Source organism: Sebastes umbrosus, chromosome 7 (genome assembly GCF_015220745.1).
Source record: "Sebastes umbrosus isolate fSebUmb1 chromosome 7, fSebUmb1.pri, whole genome shotgun sequence".
NCBI classification, from domain to species: Eukaryota; Metazoa; Chordata; class Actinopteri; order Perciformes; family Sebastidae; genus Sebastes; species Sebastes umbrosus.
This window is the reverse complement of record NC_051275.1, coordinates 5,727,228-5,747,723: the sequence shown is the minus strand read 5'-3', so window position 1 is coordinate 5,747,723 and position 20,496 is coordinate 5,727,228. Positions and strand designations below refer to the sequence as shown.

General features: G+C 41.9%; 1 protein-coding gene across 5 annotated transcripts in view; it reads left to right on the top strand.

Moving 5' to 3' along the window:
- Nucleotides 1-20,496, top strand: part of stard13b (StAR-related lipid transfer (START) domain containing 13b) — an 85,774-nt gene that overhangs the window by 63,112 nt on the left and 2,166 nt on the right. For 3 of the 5 annotated variants that reach the window (XM_037775537.1, XM_037775539.1, XM_037775538.1), the window contains 12 exons: nucleotides 7,144-7,215; nucleotides 8,315-8,396; nucleotides 11,042-11,105; nucleotides 13,703-15,066; nucleotides 15,171-15,341; nucleotides 16,447-16,606; nucleotides 16,832-17,030; nucleotides 17,237-17,450; nucleotides 18,567-18,681; nucleotides 18,792-19,013; nucleotides 19,857-20,074; nucleotides 20,189-20,365. In XM_037775537.1, the coding sequence (XP_037631465.1) occupies nucleotides 7,144-7,215; nucleotides 8,315-8,396; nucleotides 11,042-11,105; nucleotides 13,703-15,066; nucleotides 15,171-15,341; nucleotides 16,447-16,606; nucleotides 16,832-17,030; nucleotides 17,237-17,450; nucleotides 18,567-18,681; nucleotides 18,792-19,013; nucleotides 19,857-20,074; nucleotides 20,189-20,365 (3,058 nt within the window). Of the gene's footprint in view, nucleotides 1-3,485; nucleotides 3,747-4,980; nucleotides 5,146-7,143; nucleotides 7,216-8,314; nucleotides 8,397-11,041; nucleotides 11,106-13,702; nucleotides 15,067-15,170; nucleotides 15,342-16,446; nucleotides 16,607-16,831; nucleotides 17,031-17,236; nucleotides 17,451-18,566; nucleotides 18,682-18,791; nucleotides 19,014-19,856; nucleotides 20,075-20,188; nucleotides 20,366-20,496 lie in introns of those variants that run through there. The other 2 variants (XM_037775540.1, XM_037775541.1) reach the window with 2 other exon arrangements.

Genomic DNA, 20,496 nt, shown 5'->3' with positions numbered 1-20,496 from the left:
TAACAAGGTTAAATAACGCTCCAAGCTTACGCTAAATTTCGGCGAGGAAAAACTGTCATGGCCATTTTCAAAGGGGTCCCTTGACCTCTGACCTCCAGGTATGTGAATGAAAATGGGTTCTATGGGTTCCCACAAGTCTCCCCTTTACAGACATGCCCACTTTATAATAATCACATGCAGTTTGGGGCAAGTCATAGTCAAGTCAGCACACTGACACACTGACAGCTGTTGTTGCCTGTTGGGCTTGTGTTTGCCATGTTATGATCTGAGCATATTGTTTTATGCTAAATGCAGTACCTGTGAGGGTTTCTGGACAATATTTGTCATTGTTTTGTGTTGTTAATTGATTTCCAATAATAAATATATACATACATTTGCATAAAGCAAGTATATTTGCCCACACCCATGTTGTTAAGAGTATTAAATACTTGACAAATCTCCCTTTCATCTCATGCAATTAATTGCGATTGAATATTTGAATCGATTGACGGCCCTAATTTAAAAGTAATGTATGAAGAGGCTCTTAAATGAATCTGTGAAACCCCTTGACCTATGCAGGTTCAGAATGCTAATGCCTCCTTGGCATTGGCGTTTCCTGGGCTGGCACTGTGTTTGTCCTCAAGTCCCCGTCCTCCAGGAGGCATTGATGTCTTGCTTTGTATATCCACTTGTTACTGGAGACCTGTGGTCCACTGAAAGGACCTCTCCGCAGGTCGCTGTGGACCACAGGGCAAAAGCAGGCCCGGGATTTGCTGGCTCATTTGTGTTGGAGGAAATTTTGCTCCGGTGTCTTAGCAACGCGGCCCGGAGCCGATCGTTTTAAACCTGCGTCCCATGTCGACTGCAGGATAACAGGTCCCCCCCTTCCTGTGTGCCCCACGGGATCAAATGAGGGGGCTGGAAGTCCGTGGGTGATTCAACACCGGCGCTCTGTAATTACTGGGCCCGCGGAGCCAGCCAGCTCATGTGCCAATCACTGCGTCAGGAGTAAAGTCACATCCACAAAGGCGCTGTGTTGTTAGTCACCTCTGTAGACAGATAATCTCTTAGATTTGACTATTGTCCTTTGTCTCAACACCTAGCCGGGGACGATGAGAGAGCTGTGAACTGAAGACGTGTTGTGATATTACACCTCCCGTTACGCTGATGACTGTGGCACATTGTGCCGAGGACGCTGGAGTCTGAGGGACGTGTAGAGCTCTGTTAATTAAAACCTGCTCTTGAAAGTAGGCAGCCTTTATTCCCACGACATTAGGTGAATTACACAGGGCACTGCATTATTAATCCACCTTGTGCACTGCCAGCGTTCCCCCTCAGAGGACCTGGACTCTCACAAATATCTCCTGTCCTATCAACTATCCTCTCGGTCATCACGTACGTCTTTTTAATTGTACTTCCTGTTTGCTCCCCTATGCATGAGACAGAAGGAAATGTTGAGCTATTTTGGGCATGAGACATCAGATGTTGTGGTTTAAGGGGGGCAGTCAGTGTGTTTTCCCCTGGCTGTCTGTCTAGTCTTACTTTTACAGTAAGGACTGCTCACTGTGAGTGGGTGTCTATATGCAATTAGCATCATAAAAGGGAAGAGAGGCCTCTCCGCCATGCCTCCCAGCGTGACGACACCTCTCCGCCAGCCAACCAAACTAGTGGAATCTTTTTTTTTTTTCCTTTCTTCCATATTGCTTCTTTCTCCAGGTGTTTTTGATACAGACAATTTCAGTGCTCACTTACAGTCTGTGTGTTTTTTGACTGTCTGATTCATTCAGTGTGGGGGAGGAACGGACACACACACATCTGTAAGGGTCTCTCCACTGTTAGCCCTTATAAATTAAAGCAGTTTGTTTTAGAGTGCTTTTAAAAGCTGCTGAGTGTATTTATTGTTAAATGGTTTGTTAAGGTGACTAAAGTGGACCGTCTGCGTCATTCTGTCTGCGCTCGCGGCCCCCGGTGCCGGCCCCCAGTAGGTCAGAGGAGTTGTGTTTTACAAGAGGAAATGGCAGAGAGACGTCACAGAGCGGCAGGCGCAGTCGGAGCGAAGCTGCATATGGAATAGTAATTACGCTAGAGGACATTATGGATGGATGTGAGGTCCTTATGTAATCATAGCGCCATGCACGGCAAATCCCAGTCATGTACTAGTGCTGCTCATTTTATCCACACATTTAAACTAATAGGTTTTCCTTATACATCATAGATGTTTGTGATCTCATATTTTATTATATAATATAAAATTGGGCTGCTAAACAGATGAAATTGCTTAACAGTGTCTGCTTATAGGCTTCTTTAATTTTTTGGGGGTGGGGGGTTTCCACATTTTCTTAATTTTTTTCTTAATAATTTACATTGTAAGCTTGGATGGATGGTGAAACTTTTTATTTGAGAGGCTTTTAGCTGTTTTAAATAAAAAATGAATCACTTAAGAATATAATTATATGATATATATTAGGGCTGTCAATAGATTAAAATATTCAATCGCGATTAATCGCATGATTGTTGATTTTTTATCTGTTCAAAATGTACCTTAAAGGGAGATTTGTCAAGTATTTAATACTCTCATCGACATGGGAGTGGGCAAATATGCTTGTTTTATGCAAATTTATGTATATATTTATTATTGGAAATCAATTAACAACACAAAACAATTAAAATATTGTCCAGAAACCCTCACAGGTACTGCATTTAGCATAAAAAGATATGTTCAAATCATGGCATGGCAATATATATACAATTCAATAGCGTCAAATCATATCAGAAGTTATCTCGAGACACTTTTCATAAAGAGAAACTCCAGACCGTACTCTATAATTTACAGAGACCCAACAATATTATTATATATATTTGCAATTACTCAGTATTTCTTTGCAACAAAGTTTCTTTCATTTATTAAGGAAATGTTTTCAGATATTCTTGAAATAAGTTACTCTTTGTTTTGTGTCAAGTGACCCAGCAGCAGCGTCGCGTCTCAGATGACACAGATCACACAGTTGCTCTCATTCATTGATTGTGTCTCAGACGGAGAGGCTGAGTCGGAGGTGAAACAGACGAATATATCACCCTGATGATGTTAGCGCTGAGTCTTGTGAGTGCCGAGCGCCTCAGCATGATTCACCGCCGCTGATTGCTGACAGTTTATGTCATGGTTTTCCCCCCGGCTCGGCTGCCTACGGGTTTTCCATTTCGTTGACCTTTTCTGGAACAACATCTGGACTCCGCAAAAGCACGCTTCCCTTTTGTTTGTTTAAATGAAACATTTCCCACGTTCACACTTCTTGGATGAAATTTTGAAAGATTGTAAAAGCTGACATCATGCAATCTGGCCAAACTGGAAACAAAGAATATATATATCAGGAAATGGTTTCAAGAATTGTGAGGAAGCTGCCAAAAATGTGCTGAGTGGGGTACAAAAGAGTTGTGGTGGGCAGAGCTGGGTAGGAGGGTTGGGCACAAGGAGCTGCTCGGGGGAGGGAGAGAGAGGGATGGGGGTGAACGTCAGGGAGCCTGCCACAGAAAGGGGTGGGTTGAAGGAGAGATTTAGTGTCGGGACAGGCACATGGTGGTTGGGGGTAGATGGAAAGAGAAAGGGGGAAAGACGGAGCCGTGGATCCGAGCTCAAACTGCAAGCTGTGTTCAGAGAGGGAGCAGGAATGTGGCTCAGCGTGGGAATGAAGATGCTCTGACATGTTGAGGGACACTCTGAAGTCTTGACGGATATATGAAGCACTCTGGCTGTAGGATGAAAATATCCAGTAAGTAATCATTTGTTACTGGAAATAACCTAATGGAGAATAGACATATTAAGGCCTGTGCTTCAGTGGTGATGATGATGATGATGATGCTTGTTTTTATCACCATAAGCCTGAATGAATGAATGAATCTGGTGGTTTTTTGTTTTGTTTTCCAAAAGAGAATGACAAGAAAAGGGATTACTGTTCATTAAAAAGGTTCGCAACTCAGGACAAAAGCATATCATAAAACGCCCAAAGTTTTTACCCGTGTAGCCGGCTGTAAATATTTTGTGATTGTGGAATGTGAACGAGCCTTTAAAACTGTCATAACTCTGGCAGTGCTTGTGTCTGCTCCAGTGTGCCATATCTTTTTCCTGCGGCACTTCACAACATGTCATATCTCAGCAATGAATTGCATAACCCAGTTGTTCTTGATAGCGTGCGTTACATAAAGCAAATTGTTAAAGGAAAGAGTCGCCCCTTGCTTGCCACAGATCCTTTAGTCGTACACAGCTTTTGACATTCTGGGCCATTGTGTCACAGCCAAACCGGGTCTCATCTCTTTGTGCGACTGTAATATTATACTGTACACAGTTTTAAAAGCTTGTGGAGAGCAAAACACAAGTTCTCCTTCTCTGGCGTGATGCCCGCCCAGCCTTTTTATCCACAAGAGATTTCCTTAGAGAGAGGATGAGAGGACAGAATGTCTCGGTATCGTGTTACAGAATGCCAAACGGAGAGGAATTCCCATCTCGTGTTACGTGCTCCCAGTGGTCCAACCTGCAGGCTGTGGGACACTAGAGGACCTGGCGGCGCCCTCGCTGTGTGCTGCAGTTGAATAACAACAGGCCTGATATTATCCACCTGGGAGGGAAGCCTAGCTAGACACAGAGAGCCTTGAGCTCCTGGTGATACAGGTGGGAACAGAGCGGAACGTCCACATGTTGACTCAACTGCTGGTTAACGGGGGTAAACAGTGTTTTTTTTTTTGTCATCCAAGGACACAGGGAACTGTTAATATTGATTCAGTTGTTGGTCAGCCTGAAGACCAAAGTCACTTTTCATTGATTTGTCAGACGTGAGGCAGTAACAGGTGAGTCCTGACCTGGACCAACAGTTTTTTTGGGGGGGGGGAACAGGGTGATAGCAGTATCTTCATTGCAAAGGTTACGGCCGCTGTAATTACACAGTATTGTGTGATGAATGGTGGCGGTTCATGTTGCAGCTGTAGTGTGACAGGCTCAGACGGGGAGGGGAACTGAGACCTCAGATGTGTGATGGGAGAGCAGCTTGTTATCCGTGGCTGCAGCGTTGTGTGTAACTTTTCCTTGGACGTGATGTTTGTGCGCTCCTGGAATTTTTGTTGCATTGTGGAAAGCTAAATCACGGCTGTGTGGCTGTTAAAGATGTACCGGAGCTGGTAAGAATATTGTAGATCTGAAGTCTCGGCTTTATATATTATTATGTTAAAAGATTTATGTCATTTACCACATTGTGTTAATTCTCAATTATTGTAGCTATAGTGACTGACTTTGGACTTTGGTTAATAATGGAAATAACTGCTTGTGTATTTCGCTGCAGTATACCCCGCTCACGTGTTTTCAGATTGTTAAATTCAATATTTAGGACTACAGCTAACATTTTCATAATCAATTAATACATCAATCTTTTTTTATTATTAATTGATTAATATATTAATTGTTTAAAAACTTCAGGAAATACAAAAAAAACAAACAGAGGTGACATTCTCAGATTTATTATAAGATTTATTATAAATCATATAGACTGTGGAAACCAGAAGATAGTCACATATGTAACCAGAACAGAAGTAATTTTTGGCATTTTTGCTATAAAAATAAAATGACCTAAACAATTGATCAGTTATGAAAATCATTCCTGATCATTTCTTTGGCGATCTGTTAATGGACTAATCGTTTCACCTCTACTTTTGTTACAATAAAATAAGTGAAAACTGTCTCCAGATGTATTTAAAGAGTAAATTTGACATTAACTGCATGGGAGAATTTTAGGTGAAATACAATGTTTGCGGGCCCTCCTCCTTATTCTGTTGCTTCTACTTAGTTATTTATTAAACATGGTTAAATCAGATTGTGTACTGTAGCACCGTTGTGTCAGACAGCATGTCTCACTGAGGCGATAAATGGCACCCGACTGTATTAGCATTAATGGAGAGGTGCCAACGGTCTGTTTCCTCTGCTTGTCATCAGCTTCTCTGAAGCCTGCAGACGTCTAGAGGACCGGCTCCTGATTGTTATTGTCATTTGTTTATCAGAAAGTCAATGTGATAGCCTGTTTGGACTGTGGACTTGTTAAAGAGTCAGGGAGTAATACGGATCATTCTTAACCTGATCAATAGTCTAATTTTCTTGTTGTCTTAAAATGTGTTACCTCTCTTTGAGGTAAGCTGAAGTAGGCGAGATTAGAGCAAATATGATTAAAAAAAGTTAAATTTAGAAAACGGTCGCTATATCGTGACAGTAGTACATGAAACAGGGAACCTGGAAAAAATCATGTGCCTCTGTGGCCTCTGGTGCTCCTAATGGCAAAAAAAAAACGAGCAGTAAACAAGCAGTAAGAACTGATCTGAGGTCTGCTGTCCAGCTGCTGTCTATGAGGGTCGGCTGTCAAACTAGGCAGCGCTGACCAAATAGGAATCAATATTATGTAACGTTAATGCCTATTTCTCACCTCAAATGTTTTCAGAATCATCTTGTAGTGCACGGTTTAGCTGTAAAATGAGAAAGTTTGTGACACAGCAGCCATGTTCCAGTCACCTGACCGGAGCACAGCCAATAAGAACGCTCTCTCTCTGAAATGACCTGTAATTGGTCAAAGATTTTTAAATTCTGAAAACAGAGCCATGAGGAGGTGCAGAAGTCTAGTTATCTCTCAGAACCATTGAATAACAATATGCTGAAAGGTTATTATGGATTTTTTGCCAAATGATGCCAAAATATATTGCCTACTGCCGCTTTAATCATGTGGTTTATACATGGTAGTATCTCTGGATCTACGCAGGGTTCAGTGGTGCTGATTTTTCCTGCTTTTACCTTCTTGTTTTATCATACACGTCTTAAAAGTAAAAAGACTGGAGATGGTTATGTAAGATCCCATGTTGTTTTGTGTGAGTTGGCATACCTCCATCCAGACAGATTGACCGGCAGGCCGGGTCGTCATCACATCCAGGCTATCTCAGAATAATCAGTTCCAGTTTGACAGTCACCCAAGTCGATCCATCACCTAAAGTCTGTTGTGTTTGTAGGATTCCAAGTGCAGAGGGGGTTTCTACTGCATTGCTTGATGCTGATGCTGGTGGTTTTGTCAAAATGAAACTGTGGTTGAGTTTCACTTTTTTTGTATCCCTGTTTTAACACACACACACTTTCTTGTGTTTCAGAAATCGAGGCGAAAGAAGCGTGTGACTGGCTGCGGGCAGCAGGATTTCCCCAGTATGCTCAGCTCTTTGAAGGTAATAAAAGCACTCAGTGAACTCCCCCACACGCATTCATCACAAATGTTGTTTGGATAAAAAGATAGAGATTAATGAAGTAGCACAGCGATAAAAGGACTCTGTAATAAACCAAAAGTGGCATTTTTATTTCATCTGTTGTGAAACGAAACACTGTTACAGCTTGAATGTGGTCTTTTTTAAGATGATGAGTGAATGATGGTACACAGAGTCATCTGGTCTGTCACCCCAGTCCCCAACACTGTTCACAAAACCGCGTATTCATGGGCTGCATAGTGAGCCTCATTTACACAACTGTCCTCAGGATGCCTCGGAGCCGGGGCTCCAGACACCACACAACAAGCGGAACATCAGCTGCTTTTCAAGTCTAATCTCCTCCTAGCTACGGTTACTACATAAACATGTCTTCTGTGCTTAAGGACTGAAGTCATGGGAAGAGATGGGTTTTATCTGAGCTTAAAGTAGCTCTGCTCCCTCAGATCTCTGTGTCAAGGCCAGACTTTTCATGTGCTTTGGTGCAATATATTTGTTTGCTGACAGTTTGCAGATAGTTGTAACAGAGCCCAGGCAGTGTGCGCCGATAATGGCTGTTGGAGTGCAGATAACACGAGCTTGATGCGCGGCATCATGTATTAAAAAGGACATCAATGATGAAATCTGTTACAAGTACGTAATCGCGCTTGAAAGCCTACAGTATATTTGCCCCACTTGAAGAACAGGCCGAGCCTTGTCGAGGTCTCGGCGTTCGCCGCTGCTTCTGCTTTTCATAAAAAGTTAACGACTTCACATGAATGCGGTGGAATGTTCGATTCATAGGGTCTGGATTCAGTCTCTTAAGTTATGTAAGAGGAGGCCCATACCCAGAGGAAGACGTAATGCCTCCGCACAAGCCTCAGCGCTGTTATTTGGGCAAATTCTGTCTCTTCTCATTAGCATCACATACAAAAGTCTGATGGTCTCCCGGCCTTCAGTGCACTTCTGGAAAGAATGTGGTCTCCACATCTTTCTTTCCGTTTATGCAATCCATGAACACTGTCTATATCAAATCTAATTTCAACACTTTCTCCTAATGTTTATTATGCTTTTTTTCCCCCTTCAGATTCCCAGTTCCCCATTGACATTACTTCCGTGAAAAGAGATCATGACTTTCTGGACAAAGATCTTGTGGAACCTCTGTGCAGGTAAGCAGACGTTTGATTGACACTGAAAAGACGGCGGCTCATCCGTGAGTCAACGCCACTAAATACTTTCCGTGCCCCGAGGGAAGTGGAAAATCCCTACATGAAAGTAGAAACACATCTCCTGATGTTAGAAGCACAACATTATGTCATTTTTATTTTCTTATCTCGGCTACTAAGAATTCATCTGTCTGGGGCTGAAATATTAGACTTGAGCTGCAACGATTAGTCGACTAATCAATTATTAATAGTTATTAATTTTTCTTATGCTGTTTTTTTCTGTTTTTATATAATATTAAACTGAATATCCTTGAGTTTTGGACAAAAACAAGAAAAAAATCAGACTCTTACTCTTTACAAAATTGCTCAGAATTCAAAAATGAAAATAAATAAATAATAATATATATACAGTATATACAGTATACTGTATTTTTGAACATTTTATACTCCAATCGATTAATCTAGAAAATAATCAGCAGATTAATCAATAATGAAAATAACCGCTAGTTGCATATAAGACTGACACACTGATTTAATAAATACTTATTAATTGCAATTGCGAGAGCATTGGCGGAAATCTTTTTGAGCTTCCCCCTGACATAGATGTATGAGAAACATTGAATATGTGTGTTTTTGCCAGACCGTATTAAGAACATAAAAGTGCACTAAAAGGCAACAACTGGTGGCTCCACGTCGCTCCCTTGTAGGGCAAGACGGCTCATGTGCTTTTTTTCAAGCCGAGATGAAAACAGCACTTCAATTACCACAGTAACCGTGGCGACCGTCCCGAGAGAGGGAAGCAGGGGTTGCCTCGCGCTGCTCAATATACTGTGACTCCAAACAACCCTAAAGCAACTCATCTACATTCCAAACTAGCCACGGGATAAATAGAAGACAATTGGAAACAGTTCCACCTCCAATGTGATTGTGCCCATGACTTCCCCCGGCATCTCCATGGTAACATAAGGATGGCTTTGTTGTCAGTTACAGTCTAGTGTGCAAACAGTAAATACCAGCCGACATGCTGTGGGCGTCTTTGAGCTGGAACTGATAGATATTTCATGTATGTGAGTGCTCTCTCTGATCCCCAGCTAAGCAGCCCTCCTATTGCAGCAACCACATTCAAAGCTCTTTAGGCCGGTGGAATAAAGGGCCCCCGACTCAGAAATCCTCTCTTCACTTGGGTCCCGCTATCTACTGTAACAATCATGAGAACGCTGTGTTTGGCTCGCCTACAGCACCGGGGGGAGGCCGTTCACTGTCACAGAACAATACTGTCAATCTGTAAAAAAAGACTGTTAGCAATATGTGGAGCTGTTAGAGCTTGTGATTATCATACCACAAGAGTTTCCTTTTGTCTAAAGCCAAGGCGCAGTGAGCTGGAGTGTATTTTGTCATGCCGTCATCTTTTCCCCTCGTGCTATTGCTGGTTCATGTACAGTTTTTAGTTCTGTTACTTAATATATCCCAGTTTGGACACCCACAAAACCACCTAAACCACTGAGCACATGCGCCAAGGCGTAGGCCGTGTGTTTGACTATAAATATTGCTTCTCTGACAACGGAGTTCAGGACATTTGCATTAGTCTTCCAAAAGGCAAGGATTAAATGTTGTGGTCGAGCCCAACAAAATGCTGTTACTAACTGCATGTTTGTGTACGTCTTGTCAGATGCAACTGAAATCAAAAACCCCTCATAATTCAGAAAGGATCAATTGATTAGCATGCCAAGTGCAAAATGGCATCAAAGACTGGTGCATCTGTAGATTAAGATCTATATATGAATTATTATTGGATGACCCAGGCTGTGATTAGAACAGACATCACTGAGAGAGAGAGAGAGAGAGAAAACAGAGCAACCAGCAATTACCGGCGTTCATTAGGTTTAGGATACTGTGGAACAGACAAACTGGATTCCCCTCTGGGCCTGGTTGTACATCCAGACCAGACGCTGATCTGGTTAACACTTAAATAGCAAACAGAATGGGATTTATCTCTGAAGTGGTCATTAGGAAGCTATTCTGGTGTTTTCCTCTCATTTGTCCAGAACAGTCTTTCATCCTCAGGCTGTTTTTCAGCTCGTATTAAACGCAGCTGCTCGGCTTTTAACAAACATTAGAGGACAGGATCACTACAGTCCTGTTTTAGCCTCCCTTCACTGCTGGTTACCACTAAGTTTTAGAATTGACTTTAAGATTTTACTGATTTCTTTTAAAGTTACACAGTTACACTGCTATGAGCCAGAGCCTCAGATCCGCAGGCAGAGCTCTGCTGGCTGTTCCTAAGTCCCGGCTCACTAAAGGTGTCATGGCTTTTGTAGTCAGGGCTTCTCAGATCTGGAGCTCCCTGCCTGAGGATCTGAGGCTTGCAGAATCAGTGACATCTTTTAAATCACTCCTCAAAACTTATCTTTAAAAAAAACAAAGAACTTTTTATTAATACGAGCACATCTTTTTATTTCCAACATATATTTTTTATGTTATTCTATTTCTTAAATCACTTTTGGGTATTTTATTTCCATTTTAACTTGTATTAACTTGTAGTCTGATTTTATTTCATTGCAGTCCTGAAATGTTTTTTTTTGTTTATTCCTGTTTCAACCACGTAAAGGAGCTGTATGAATTAAGTTTATTATTATTATTTCTTTCAGGCGACTCAACACCTTGAACAAGTGTGCCTCTATGAAACTTGACGTGAACCTTCCGAAGAAAAAAGTAAGTGTCGACTCTACATTACGAGCTTTATCACCAGAAGGATGCTTTTGCAGTCTTTACATTTTAAAGGATTAATATGTGGCACTGACAGCTTGCGTCTTTAAATGAGTACTACAGTCCAAATTCAAAACATTGGAGCCGTGGCCCGTCCGCTCCTCCGGTGTGATGTTGTGTGTGTCGGCATCACTGCGTTAGCCTCTGGCCAGCAGCAGTAGTCGGAATCACTTCACCGGCTGTGTGTCTCAAATACTCGCTGCCTTGATAACTATCTGCACACGGACCACAGAGAGATGTGCCGAGGCTTTTCAGGTCGGGTAGAATCTAATATTAACGTTATCTCTGTTTGTTTGCTTGCTGCCATGGCTGCAGAAGGCTGTGTTTGCGTGCCAATTTGTTTTATATTTGACAACGGGTTAGTGAAATGGGCAGTGGACGGGAACATGAAATCTATAAAATACGCCTTTATTTTGAAATTCTTAACTGATAAAAAAACAAACATTTGCACTTATACATGATAAATGTGTCACTTTACAGTGAACAATAGGAGGTCTATTTTTTATTATTTTTATTAAATATAATTTGAAATGTTTGGAAGAGCCCTGTAATAAAATTGTCAAATCATAATTTAGTTGCTTTTTGTGAGTTAATATAAATGTAACTGACCGGAATGGAAATTTCAAAGGAGAACATACTGGCTGTAGCGATGTTGTCAGAGAAGCCAGTATTTAAATGTATCATGTTTCCTTAATCTCTGATGACATGCAATGGTCATTTTATGATTTATTACTGTAAATATATTACATATTGGTCCTTTAAGGCAGATTATTGTATGAAAAGTGCAAACAAAAATTATATTTTTAAAACACTGATGACTCAGTTCAGCCTAGAGTTTAGGCTTACATGGGTGTCATGTCTCTGTTCATAGACTATTTTGAAATATAACACTCTGTATGTACCTCTGAGGGTTTGTTGTGTTTTTAACCCTCAGAAAGCTTCAATCCTTGACTCCAATATCACAGCTGTCATTTTGAAATTTGTAAGAAATAGAAGACAAACCTTAATGCCTTTGTAAGAAATGGTATTTTCTTTCAAAGATCGCCTAAAGTACTGCATAACATAACACAAATATAATCCTGTTGCGTCCCTTTAACCCAGATTCTATGATATTTGAGATTGTACCATTGTTGTATTCATGCCTATTGAGTGGGATTGCTTTTTATCTGTCCCCTCTTTGGAATGTAGCCTGCTGGCTTATATTCAGGATTTCTTTTTTTTGCTGCCTTGGTCTATTTATGGAAAAGTCTTCAAGTCAAGGGGATCATTTGTCTGGTGTTATATCACTGTGGGCTGATTGTATAATGTTATTAATTCTGAGCAGACGCACCCTCCAGCTATTTCCTGCGGTTCCTATTTAACTCTTCTTCGTGGCATCGATGATACGCGGGAGGAAAATGTGCAAATTATCTTTTGTGGAAAAAATATGCAATGACTTTCATGTCTCGATCTTTGTATGCGTTTTAATTTAATTGTATTTATTCTGATTTAATTGGGTAGTTATGAAGATCTTTTCGACACACCTACAGTATACAGTGGTGGAAGAAGTATTCAGTAAAGAGTAAAAGTAACAATACTACAGTGTAAAAATACTCTGTTACAAGTAAAAGTCCTGCATTCAAAATCTTGCTTAAGTAAAAGTACAAAGGAATTAGCATCAAAATATTGAGCCATTTCAGAATAATATATATTATAATTATTGATGCATTTATGTGTGAGCATCACTTTAATGTTGCAGCTTGTAAAGGTGGAGCTGTTTTTTCTTACCTGAAATACTGCTGGGTAGGTTAGCCTATAATAACATGTTATACTTTATCAGCTGATATATATTTTGTATTCATAATTTAAATCTGCAATGTAACTAATAACTTAAGTTATCATTAAAATAGTTAATCGTGATTAATCGCAAATGAATCACACATTTTTTATCTGTTCAAAATGTACCTTAAAGGGAAATTTGTCTAGTATTTAAAACCCTTATCAACATGGGAGTGGGCAAATATGTCTCCCCTTTACAGACATACAGAATTAATTTTCATTCACATATCTTGAGGTCAGAGGTCAAGGGACCCCTTTGAAAATGGCTGTGCCAGTTTTTCCTCGCCAGAATTCAGCGTAAGTTTGGCGTTATTTAGCCTCATTCACGACAAGCTAGTATGACATGGTTGGTACCAATGGATACCTCAGGTCTTTTAGTTTCTGAGCCCGCACCTCCGAAAGATCGATTGCATTAAAGAAATTAGTGGCATTAAAACAAATTTGCGTTAAGGCGTTATTATCGTGTTGACTTTGACAGCGCTAGTTATCATATAAATGCAGTATAAAGTAGCATAAAGTGGAAATACTCAAGATAAGTACAAGTACCTCAAAATTGTACTTAATTATTGTACAGTTCTTGAATAAATGTACTTCATTACATTCCACCACCGGACCTACATTATATTATATAATAGAAACATTTGTTACTACAAAGAAGATTAAAAATACAAATTGTAATCATGTAGGCCAGAGTAACTGATGTTACCTAATCTGTCTCCCCCCAGAGTGAAGACTCTGATGAAGAAGACCTGTTTGCCATCAGTGACAAATGGACGTTTGAGTGGAGCAGCCGGCGTTGGTCCAGGTTACAGGACATTGACTGTCTGCTGGGCAGCCACGGCGAGGGTCAGCCCTCCGGAGACGGCGTGCCCCTGAGAACCACCACCAGCAGCGAGAGTGTCCTGACTGACCTCAGCGAGCCGGAGATCTCCTCTTTGCACAGCGAGAGCAGCGGGGGCAGCGGCCACAGGGGCCTCAGCACGGAGGACTCTGACTGCTCCAACCGCACCGGCTCCGATTGTGCAGCGATGCCGGACTCCACGTCTCTCACGATGCCCCACATCCCCAAAGAAATCTCTCAATACGGCTCGCTGCCCGACAAGCACGGCAAGACGAGCCGCATCCGTGCCAAAGACTTCCTGAAGCGCATGGAGACGCTGCGCTCCAGAGGGACCCTGAGAAGGGGCCGTAAGACATTGGTCATCAGCTCTCCTGTGCTGCAGCAGGAGGCCCGGGCGCTGAAGACGCTGCACTGTGTCGAGATCATAAACGGAGACGGTGGGGCTCCAGAAATACCGTCCAACAAAGTCCTGCCGTCCCAGTCAGGCAGCGAGGGTAGCAGCCATTCTAGCGGCAGCGCCGTCAGCACGCCCAGCCTGAAAGAGCGTAAAGCCCACCGGGCTGACTACAAGCGCAGTGGCATGTATTTAGAGGACGTAGACATCTTCTCAGGCACCCAAGTGAATGAAGTCGCAGAACAAAACCGCAGGAATGAGTTCTGCTCCTATGAAGACCTGGTGGTCCACATTCCTAAAGACCACAAGCCAGGAACGTTCCCCAAAGCACTGTCCATAGAGAGCCTGTCCCCAACCGTGGGGGCCTCCATCAACTGGCACACAGGCAGCATGCACCTGGACTCCCCGCTCATCTCCTGCAGGAAGGAGTCCAGGCCCGTCACCCAGTGCTGCTCCAGAGGCAGCCGCATCAGCGTGTACGACAACGTCCCTGGCTCGCATCTGTACGCCAGCACTGGAGACCTGATAGACCTGGAGAAAGAGGACCTGTTCCCCCACCTGGACGATATCCTGCTGCATGTCAATGGTCTGCAGCAGATAGTGGACCACTGGTCTCAGAACGTGTTGCCTGTCGGGGAAGGGCTGGCGCAGGTGGACGGCGAGAGGGAGCGTACAGCTGGTCTCCAGTCCTCTAGTCAGATCACATTGGACTTTGAGGGGAATTCTGTCACAGAAAGCCAGACCACGCCTAGTTACGGGGACAGAGACAGAGTGTCACTCGCTGAGACAGAATCCACAATCCTCCGGGAGAGGAGGGACTCTGGAGTAGGTGCTTCGCTCACAAGACCTAATCGGTAAGACTCATGGAACTGTATTGAGGTTATATTTTAAATGACACTAGTTTACGTCCTTACGAACAAAAAGAAACCTGATTTTCTTTCATCTTTTCTGGCGTTAGGTTACGATGGCCCAGCTTTCAGATATCCAATCGCCTAAGTCACTCGGTGGCGTCCCTGCAGATCACCAACCAGTCGGCAGGCCAGCTGAGTTTGTTGCAGAAGTTTTCTCTGCTGCGCCTTACTGCCATCATGGAGAAGTACTCCATGTCCAACAAGCATGGCTGGATCTGGTGAGTCTATCCAAGATCCACCTTTGGTGTGGTTTCATGCGGTTCAATATATATTTCTTCTATTATTGAAAGCATATTTTTATCTCTTTGAACTGATTTTGTATGTTGCTCAAATTATTATATTAGTACTAAGGCTGTCAATCGATTAAAATAGTTAAACGTGATTAATCACAAATTAATCACACATTTTTTTTAATCTTTTCAAAATGTACCTTAAAGGAAGATTTGTCAAGTATTTATCCAATAATAAACAATATACTTTTAAAGGGAAATTTGTCTAGGATTTAATACTCTTATCAACATGGGAGTGGGCAAATGTGCTTGCTTTATGCAAATGTATGTATATATTTATTATTGGAAATCAATTACCAACACAAAACAATGACATATATTGTCCAGAAACCCTCACAGGTACTGCATTTAGCATAAAAAATATGTTCAAATCATAACATGGCAAACTCAAGCCCAACATGCCACAACAGCTGTCAGTGTGTCAGTGTGCTGACTTGCCCCAAAACTGCATGTGATCATCATAAAGTGGACATGTCTGTGAAGGGGAGACCCGTGGGTACCCATAGAACCCATTTTCATTCACATATCTTGAGGTCAGAGGTCAAGGGACCCCTTTGAAAATGGCCATGACAGTTTTTCCTCGCCAAAATTTAGCGTAAGTTTTGAGCGTTATTTAGCCTCCTTCGCAACAAGCTAGCATGACATGTCGGTACCAGTGGATTCTTTAGGTTTTTCTAGTTTCATATGATACCAGTATCTTCATTCTAGCTTTAAAACTGAGCCCGCTACAACCTAAAAATCGCAAGTTGCATTAATGCATTAAAGAAATTAGTGGCGTAAAAATTAATTTAACGCGTTAACTTTGACAGCCCTAATTAATACAGTTAATCTGTGTGTTTGTCCTGTATGGTATGAATAGGCCTAAATGAATTACTGTAACCAGATTATAACCTTTTGTCTTACAAGCTGTTAATAGTGTTTCATGTTAAGTAAATATGAGTATTTTGTTTTGTAGAACTACAGTATAGTCACTTATTTAGCCAGTAGAGCAAGGTGTCAAAAATGTGGTGTTGATGTCTCTCCCCTACTGTAGGTCCGTGCCAAGGTTTATGAAGAGAATGAAGGTACCGGACTATAAGGATAAGAATGTATTCGGAGTGCCTCTCATAGTGCACGTGCAGCGTTCTGGACAGCCGCTGCCCCTCGGCCTGCAGCAGGCTCTGCGCTACCTGAGGAGCCAGTGTCTCGACCAGGTCAGCCTCAGTACACACTACACATACTCTCTCAGGTTTCACACGCCATGTAACAAATGGTCGGCTTTGTCTAACGTGTCTAATGTGGTGCAAGGTTTCAATGAACAATGACTGACACAGGGATACAACAGTAGTATAATAACAATACAGTGAGCGGAACTGCTGTACAATGTAGTCACATATCGCTGCCAGCTGTCAACATTAACACTTGTGTTTTGCCTCCAGGTGGGTCTCTTTCGCAAATCAGGGGTGAAGTCTCGAATTCAAGCTCTCAGGCAGATGAATGAGAACTCTCCAGACAATGTGAACTACGAGGATCAGTCCGCCTACGATGTGGCCGACATGGTGAAGCAGTTCTTCAGGGACCTACCTGAGCCTCTGCTCACCAGCAAGCTGGGGGAGACCTTCCTCCACATCTACCAATGTAAGAAGGACATGCATCTATCTCTCTTTCCTTTCCTCACTTTGGAGAGCGCTGTAAAATTACACCTGAACTAACACAGAGTACATGCGGCTGCGTGAGGATGCAATTTTAAATCTAGTAAATGACCTTTGACAGTTCACGATTGCTTCTCTCTCTTCCGTCACCGTGTCTGTAATAATAGAAATCAATTCTCTCGTATGTTGCAGATGTGCCGAAGGACCAAAGGTTGCAAGCCGTCCAGGCAGCCATCATGTTGATGTCGGATGAGAACCGAGAGGTGCTGCAGACGCTGCTCTGCTTCCTCAGTGATGTCACTTCCTCTGTGGAGGAGAACCAGATGACACCCATGAACATCGCCGTGTGCCTGGCCCCCTCCCTCTTTCATCTCAACATACTCAAGAAAGACAATCTCTCACCGAGGTACTGGTTTCTCTTGTGTATTCTAGCGTTACAGTTTCGTTTCTTTATTTACACATAAAAATTAAAAAGATACAATATATAATTTGCAAGGGGATGTGAAGGAGAATTGCCTAAAATCCCTCCAAGGGGCTTGTAAAGTGGCATTCTCCAGGCAACATGAAACAATTACAGTCATGTAAAATGCACGATTTGTATGTATCTATAAATAATTTCAGACATATTAAAAAACAGAGACATAGTTTAGCAAAGTACTTGACGACAATGCATCCCATGAAACACCCATCGGTTATGTTAATATCTCATTCATAATTCACTGTCAAAACTAACTTAACAAACTAAGAGCGTACACTCATGTGATATGGAATGGAGTTTCCATAAGGCAAGAAAGATAAATAGAAAATAGAGAGAAAATAAACACAACTAATTAAAAAAAGAAAATCAAGCAATAATCATAATAGGCCTTTAGACTCATTTATTTATTTATTAATTTGTTTCACATATATAAAAAGACAGTAAAATACAAATCACATGAAATGAATGTAAAATATGTGTGAGGGTGTGGTAGAACGGCTTATATATAAAAAAAAAACTTAGATAGGCAGTCCATACGGAAAATCTTGGTTGATTTAGAAGAAGTGATTTCATGGATCTTTAAAAATGCTGTGGAGACATGTTCAAAGAAATGTAAAGTCTCAGAATTCCATATTTCGGACCAGGTAGTTTAGTATCTGTGATTTTGGGGCACCACTCTGTGCCTTAAAAAACTAATGAGCAGGACATGCATGCTTTCTATTAACTCCTGCATGATTATCTTCACCTATTACTCCATAAAGATAGACGTAAAAATGGGTTACAGAGTTTGCTCAGCCCTCAGGGGGTAGATTACTCTCTTTCTGGGCCACTTTTAAAAGGACATGCCATGAAGCTCAGTGTTTTATGAGATCATGCTGTGTACAAACAAAGCAGAGCTCTCTAATTTACCATGTTGAAATTGTTGCTAAAGGGATCAAAGGGGTTTCCTGCAGAGCGGAGGAAGGGTTTATATACTGCGTTCGGTGGGGACGTTGACCCGTGGGGACTCTGCTGGCCTAATAAGTTTTCTCCCATAATCCCCAGGGCCATGCAGAGGAAGTACGCCACCGGCAGACCGGACCAGAAGGATCTGAATGAGAACTTAGCAGCAACACAGGGCCTCGCTCATATGATCATCGAGTGCAACCGTCTCTTTGAGGTGCAAGAAACCTTTAGTTGACAATGATGCAAGAATTTCGAGCCTGGATGCAACATCCACGTGTCTCTATTTGCTGTGAATCTTACCTCATGCTTTTAAACACCCATTAGATCCCTCATGAGATGGTTACTCAGTCACGTAATTCATACGTGGAGGCTGACTTGCACGCGCCGACGATCGGTGAGCTCTGCAAGCAGCTGGAGGACGCTGATGGAACGTACCAAACTCATATGGAGGGGAGACTTCAGATCCAGCTCAAAGAGGCCCGGGAGAAGTCCAAATACTGGGTGTCCTGCAGCAGCTCTGACAACACAGAGCTCTACTATAAGAAGGTTGGTGTTTCTTCCTTTGATTAGTATTGTTTCATATATAATAGTGCATCACAAATAATCACAATGTCACTTATCAACTCCAAATTATGAAGGTAACAACAGGAAATGAATGATGCAAAAACATTATTAAACATTATAACAAGCAAAGCTTGATATCTCAAACATGGATCTTGGTTTCAGATCCACAAGATAAAGGACCAATATGTAATATATTTACTGTAATAAATCATAAAATGACCATGTAACTAAATTATGATTTGATTTCACAATTTTATTACAGGGCTTTTCCAAACATCTAAATGAAAAAATAAATTTAAATGAAAAAAATCTATTATTTTTAATAAAAATGATTAAAATAGACCTCTTGTTGTTCACTGTAAAGTACCACATTTCTCATGTATAAGTGCAAATGTTTTTTTTATCAGCTAAGAATTTCAAAATAAAGGCGTATCTTATAGATTTCATTGATATATTAGATTGTTGATCATTGAATCGATATATCGATCCAGATCAATGTATCGTTACACCCCTACCATTTTGACAACCTGTTGCCACATATGAAACAAATTGGCATACAAACAGCCTTCTGCAGCTATGGAAGCAAGAAAACAAACTGGATCAACACAGATAACGTTAGATTCTATCTGACCTGAAAAGCCTCGGCACATCTCTCTGTGGTCCTTGTGCAGCTGGGTTATCAAGGCAACGAGTATTTGAGACACACAGCCGGTGAAGTGATTCCATGGCTCCAGTGTTTTGTATTTGGACTGCTGTTACCCATTTTAACACCGTCAGTACTACATATTGCTCCTTTAACATGATGTTTTTTTGTGTGTCATCCAGGTGGGAGACGGGAACCCTTTGAGACGCTGGCGAGTGTCTGTGGAGGTGGAAGCCCCGCCGTCCGTAGTGTTGAACCGTGTGCTGCGAGAGCGCCACCTGTGGGACGTGGACCTGCTGCAGTGGAAAGTGTGTGAGACGTTGGACAAGCAGACAGAAGTGTTTCAGTACGTCCTCAACCGCATGCCCCCTCATCCCAGCAGGGACTTTGTGGTGCTCAGGTAAGTGGTGATACAAAGAAAACACTAAAGTACACATCATCCTTTGTTTGGAAGTAGCCATAATGTCTCTTCTATTATAGGGCACGTACTCAATCTCTTTCTGTTTATTCAAAGGTCATGGAGGACAGACTTACCCAAAGGCACCTGCTCGCTGGTTTCTGTGTCTATAGAGCACGAGGACTGTCCTCCTGTTGGAGGGGTACGAGCTATAGTCCTGGAGTCTAACTACCTGCTGGAGCCCTGCGGCTCAGGAAAGTCCAGACTAACTCACATCTGCAGAGTGGACTTGAAGTAAGTCCCACAAGCATCTTATTAACGATTTTCTCTCAAACTCTCTTAGCAATTTTTCTTATACTCATAAAATACATCGATACATTTAATGTGTGATATCACCAGGGCTGTAGTCAGGGTTTTGAATTTAG